The sequence below is a fragment of the Nicotiana tabacum genome, chromosome 4 (genome assembly GCF_000715075.1).
Source record: "Nicotiana tabacum cultivar K326 chromosome 4, ASM71507v2, whole genome shotgun sequence".
NCBI classification, from domain to species: domain Eukaryota; kingdom Viridiplantae; phylum Streptophyta; class Magnoliopsida; order Solanales; family Solanaceae; genus Nicotiana; species Nicotiana tabacum.
This window is the reverse complement of record NC_134083.1, coordinates 69,536,816-69,543,339: the sequence shown is the minus strand read 5'-3', so window position 1 is coordinate 69,543,339 and position 6,524 is coordinate 69,536,816. Positions and strand designations below refer to the sequence as shown.

General features: G+C 40.3%; 1 protein-coding gene across 1 annotated transcript; it reads left to right on the top strand.

Moving 5' to 3' along the window:
• Nucleotides 1–4,006: 4,006 nt before the first annotated feature.
• LOC142179969 (uncharacterized) lies at nt 4,007–5,587 on the top strand. The gene is made up of 2 exons (XM_075250874.1): nt 4,007–4,339; nt 5,525–5,587. Exons 1-2 carry the CDS (start codon nt 4,007–4,009, stop codon nt 5,585–5,587), a joined length of 396 nt encoding a protein of 131 aa, XP_075106975.1.
• The last annotated feature ends 937 nt before the right edge of the window (nt 5,588–6,524 follow it).

Genomic DNA, 6,524 nt, shown 5'->3' with positions numbered 1-6,524 from the left:
GCTTTGAACCTGATTATCAAATATGAGGGGAATTATTTAAAGCGAGTCATGGTTGATGGAGGCTCAAGTGTAGATGTATGCCCTCTCTCTACCTTGCAAAGCATGAAGATCAATACAAACAAAATCTGACCCAGCAATATTCGCATTCGGGATTTTGATGGCTCAGTGAGAGATACCATTAGGGAGATCAACCTCACCATGACGATTGGGCCGGTTGATTTTAAAATTGTCTTCCAAATAGTGGACATGGAAACTTCTTATAACTTTCTTCTTGGAAGGCCATGGATCCATACAGCTCGAGTTGTGCCATCCACCTTACATCAAATGCTCAAGTTCGAACATGACAGGCAAGAGATTATTGTTCACAGAGAGATGAATTATCCATTTATAAAGATCCGTTAATTCCGTGTATTAAGGCCAAGAAAGGGTGTGAGTCCATTGTCTATCAAGCTTTCGAAGTGGTTGTTGTGGACCACGTTGGGGAAGGAAAGCCCATTTTACATCCTCGTTTTTTCGCCACATCTGTAATGGTGGTTGCACTTATGATGAAAAAAGGTTATGATCCAGGAAAAGGCTTGGGGGCATCATTGCAAGGAATTTCGGAACCCATCTCTCCCTTTAGCAACAAAGGTACCTTTGGCTTAGCTTTCAGGCCAACACGAGTAGATGGACATAAAGCTAAGCACAACAAAAATCATGGTTGGGTCTTGCAACAGCCCATCCCTCACATTTTGTACATTTTTGTCAAGCCACGACTCCAAGAGGGTCAAAATTCTTCGACGCATACAAGCATTGATGAAATTTGCCATGGCCTTAGCTAGATGTTTTCTGAAGTGAATATGATCTAGGCTGGTGAAGGCACTAGTCATGCCGATGTGCAACTAGTTGGCCTAGACACCATGCTCAACAACTGGGAAAGAACTCCTCTCCCCACAAGGAAGGAGTCTTGGTAGTTTGCTTTTTGAAGCTTCCTTTTTGTATTTTGGGTTACTTTCAGGGTTGTAATCCAAATATCTCAGTATGATTTTTTTTTATGTTAACCCTTCTATCCTTTCAAGTTCAATGAAATGCAGTTCAATTTCATATTATGTATAGTATCTTTTCCTTTTCCTAATTCTTGTCATTTTGTTTCCATTTCAGTTTTGTTAATGTCGGCTTTAATAACATGGCATGCATGCGGAATTCACGCCCAAAGCTTAAAAAGATGTCTAATTTCGAAATAATACATCAAGAGGTCGAATATGATGAAAATAAGGCTATTGAGGAAATAAAAAGAGAGTTGGAACAATTTGAAAATAAGCCTAGGACCAACCTCAATGAAACTAAGCCAATTAATATCGTAGGTCATGAAGAGGTCAGGGAAACAAAGATAAGAATTCACGCTAAACAAGAAACTAGAGATGCCTTGATTCAAATTTTATTTGAGTAGAGAGATGTGTTTGCTTGGTCTTATGATGATATGCTAGGTTTAAGTGCCGATTTAGTGGTTCATAAACTTCCCACATATCCTGATTTTCCACCTAGTCCAACAAAAGCAATGAAAATTTAAAACAGACATGAGTGATAAAATTAAAGAGAAAATAATGAAGCAACTGAGCGCCAATGTAGTTAGAGCCATACGATACACCACCTGAGTGACAAATGTTGTGCATGTGCCAAAGAAGGATGGATAAACCAAAGTCTGTGTTGACTACAGGGACCTGAACAAAGCAAGTCCAAAAGGTAATTTTACTTTACCAAAAATCCACATACTTGTAGATAACTGTGCTAAGCATGAGATACAATATTTTGTGGATTGATATGTCGGATACCACAAGATTCTAATGGATGGGGATGATGCATAAAAGACCGCTTTCACCACTCCATGGGGTACCTATTATTACAGGGTCATGCCATTTGGTTTAAAGAATGCGGGGGCAACTTACATGAGGGCCATGACCACTATTTTTCATGACATGATGCACAAAGAGATTTAAGTATATGTTGATGATGTCATCATAAAATCAAAGATACAGCCTGATCACGTGCGCGATTTGAAAAAGTTTTTCAAACGGCTTCGAAGGTATGACCTTAAGCTCAATCCAGCCAAGTGTGCATTTGGGATTCCATCCGGGAAACTCCTCGGTTTTATAGTCAGTCGGAGAGGCATCGAATTAGATCCATCTAAGATAAAGTCCATTCGAGATTTGCCACCCCCGGAAAATAAAATTGAAGTCATGAATTTTCTCGGGAGATTGAACTACATCAGTAGGTTCATTTCTCAGCTCACAAACATGTGCGAGCCCATCTTTAAATTGCTAAAAAAGGATGCTGCTATCAAGTGGACAAACGATTGCCAAAGAACTTTTGACAGGATCAAAGATTATCTGTCAAAACCACCTATACTGGTTCCACCAGAATCTGGTAGGCCTTTGTATTTATATCTATCGGTGATGGAAAATTCCTTTGGATGCATTCTGGGGCAACATGATGCGACAAGCAAAAATGAGCAGACAATCTATTATTTGAGCAAGAAGTTCATAAACTATGAGGTTAAGTATACCCTTTTAGAAAGAACATGTTGTGCCTTAACCTTGGTCGCTCAGAAGCTGAGGCATTATCTCTTGGCCTACACCACTTACCTCATATCCAGAATGGATCCTTTGAAGTACATCTTTCAAAAGCCAATGCCCACTGGAAGGCTCACAAAATGGCAGATTCTGCTCACAGAGTTCGACATCATCTATGTCACTCGCACTACAATGAAAGAACATGCTTTGGTAGATCATTTGGCAAAGAATCCAGTTGATGGTGATTACAAGTGACTAAGAACATACTTCCCAGACGAAGAGGTCAACTCAATAGAGGAAGTAGTTTCGGATGACATCCGTGTATGGAAAATATATTTTGATGGGCCTGTCAATATCAAAGGAGTTGGGATCAGGGCAATCCTTATCTCACCTATTGGACAACATTACCCTGCAACGGCCCGACTTTGTTTCTTCTGTACCAATAATACGGCGGAATACGAGGCTTGTATAATGGGTCTAAAAATGGCCCTCGATCTAGATGTGCATGAACTATTAGTTGTGAGAGATTCCGACTTGCTTATCCGGCAAGCCCAAGGCGAATGGGAGACTCGAGACATCAAGCTTATTACATACAGACAATGTGTACAAGACCTGAGCAAGAGATTCAAATCCATCGAATTCAGGTACATTCCCATGTTTCACAATGAGCTAGCCGACGCCTTGGCTACCTTAGCCTCGATGCTCCCTTATCCAGGCAATACCCATATTGATCCACTGCAAATCCAAGTTCGGAATCAACACGGCTACTACAATACTATTGAGACAGAACTAGATGGTGAACCTTGGTATCATGACATAAAACGATTCCTGAAAAAAAAAAGGAATACACAAAGCATGCTAATGGAGATAAAAAAAAAAGAACTATAAGGCGGCTCGCCAGCGGTTTCTTCCTGAATGGGGAAATTTTGTACAAAAGGACCCCATACTTGAACTTATTGAGATGCATAGATGCCACAGAAGCTGAGAGAATCATGAGTGAAGTGCATTCGGGGGTATGTAGACCTCACATGAATGGATATGTTTTGGCGAAGAATATTCTATGTGAATGGTATTTATGGCTTATTATGGAGCGAGATTGCTTCAGTTTTGTTCTCAAGTGTTACCAATGCCAGATTCATGGTGACCTGATTCACTCGCCTCCTTTGGAGTTGCATCCCATGTCCTCTCCTTGGCCTTTCGTTGCTTGGGGAATGGATGTTATTGGGCCAATCGAGCCAAAGGCTTTAAATGGTCATAGATTCATTCTAGTCGCCATTGAATACTTCACCAAATGGGTGGAAGCAGTTACTTTCAAAGCAGTCACCAAGAAAGCAATGGTAGACTTTGTTCATTCCAACATCATATGCCGTTTCGATATCCCAAAGGCCGTTATCACTGACAATACAACCAATCTAAATATTCATCTGATGAATGAGGTATGCGAGCAGTTTAAAATTATGCATCGCCATTCTATCCCTTACCAACCAAAAGCCAACGGAGCCGTTGAAGCGATAAACAAGAACATCAAGAAGATTCTCAGGAAGATGATTCAAGGGTCCAAGCAATGGCATGAAAAGTTTCCTTTTTCTCTTTTGGGATATCGCATGACTGCTCGTACATCTGTTGGTGCACCTCCTTATCTGCTGGTATATGGGACAGAGGCTATAATATCGGCTGAAGTCGAAATTCCCTCTCTCCGGATCATTGTGGAATCAAAGATTGAGGATACAGAATGGGTAAAGACACGATTAGAACATCTAATGCTAATTGGTGAAAAAGGGCTAGCAGCAGTATGTTTCGGCCAATTATATCAGTAAAGAATAGCACGCGCTTACCACAAGAAAGTGTGTCCAAGGCACTTTGAGGTAGGCCAACTCGTTTCGAAATGCATCCTTCCATTCTAGGTAGTCGCCCCGAACTGTCAAGGACCCTACATCATCAAGAAAATGTTACTAAAAGGGGCCTTGCACTTGGTAGATGAAGAAAGACGGGTACCAGACATGACTATTAATGCAGATGCAACCAAAAGATATTATGTCTGATATATATCTACTGCGGAACTTTCAAGCATGATTTTCTCATATCGAGTGACGAAGGCTATCATTGCTCACCATCCCAAATAGGCCCTTTGGTTAACCCTTTGAGTCGTATTTGTTTTCTTTGTTTTTCCTCGTTTTTGGAACTCGTGTACTTGTAAAAAAGGCAAAAAAAAATAGTATAAACAAAAAGAGAAAAAAATCAAACAATAAATCTTCTGAGTCACTGAACTACGTTCGACTTGATTTCAAAAGGATACATAGGCAGCCTCTCCCTAGGGTTCAGTTACACCAAAACAAAAATCCACATTTCCCAAAAGTGAAAACTGGGGCAAATGTTACAATGGTTTAGCGTTGGTTTTGCCTGAAAGGTTTCAAAGTTGTAATTTAATCCAAATTCTTTTTACCCAAATCCTTTTCAAGTCCTTCTGATCAATAAACGAGAATGTTCAAGAATTGAAGAAAACAATCATTTGGATCTGATGTAACCAAAATGAGAGAAATAAATTGAGAGAGTCTTCTTGGTGAAAACCCTCACGGGCACCATAGGGTGATGACAAGTAGATAAAATAAAAATGAGAGAGTCTTGTAGTGAAAACTAGCAAAGAGCACTACAAGGCGATGATGAGAAGAGAAATGAGAGAGGTCAGTTAGCGAAAACCCACAAAGGGCGCTACTAGCCGGATGGGGGTCTTTGTTACTTCGGCATGAGCACAAATGAGACAGTTTCAAGATGAATATTTGCGATAGAAGTTGAGAATTAGACAGATCAAACTTCTAGTCCAAAATACATGTCATGATTCATTAAAGTCGGCACACACCTCTAGATAAGTCTCCCTATTCCTCTCCCCAAAGGGGCACTTTTGTTTAGACACAATCCCCTTTTTACTTTCAATTGCTCTTATGTTTTCCCATAATTTTTCTTTGAGTCCTTTTCAGTCTAATATTGCATCAATAGCAAAGCAAAGAAATGGCTGCAAAATTGGATACAATTTTCCGTAATACCGAGCACAATTTGGGGCACATACGGCATTGACAAAGGCACAAATCCGTCTGTTGATCTTTCTTGCTAAGCCGAACAAAGTGTCTCAAAGAAACTGAAAAGGTTGCCTAAGCAAGACTTGCTTCATGGAAAAAATTGATAAGCATTAGAGACATGAACTGGTACAAGTTGCAAGACAACTAAGTTTGATTTTAAAGGAAATTTGCCTTGCCTTAGGGACAAGGGTTAGCGGTACCATGGACATCTGGATATGAAACAGTTGGGGGCAACATCGGAGAGCCAAGGTCTACAGGAAGCTATACAGAGTATCCAAGCATCTCAGTACTATATTGGCAGAATTAGTTCTTATACAACAGTGGCTGTGACTTCAAGCTACTTAGGGCATCAAGGCCGCAAACCAACAACCACTTTGAAAACTCACAGTTTTTATTTATTTGAAATAGGAACAAAGTAATGCAGAATGGCGATTCTCAAAGGACGAATATCACCAAAGGTAAGTCCTTCAAAATCGCCATTTTATTTTATTTTCAGCATGCATCTCTATTGTCCATACCTTTCATTTTCGTAGCTTAACCCAAGTAGAACCTTTACACCAAGGGGGATCCAACTCATATTTCCGGGTAGAAGTACTCTTCGCCCAGGCTTGCTTTACGTAGCTTAACCCGAGTAGAATATTTTTGCCTAGGGGGATCCAGCTGATATTTTCGGATAGAAGTACTCTACGCCCAGGCTTGCTTTTCGTAGCTTAATCCGGGTAGAAGTACTCTTTGTCCAGGCTTTCTTTTCATAGTTTAACCCAGGTAGAACCTTTTTGCCAAGGGGATTAAGCATATTTTCAGTAATAAAGGGCACCAACCCCTGGTTACATTTCCTTTTCAGTAATACAAGGCTCTAACCCGTGGTTATATTTCCTTTTTAGTAATACAGGGCACCAAC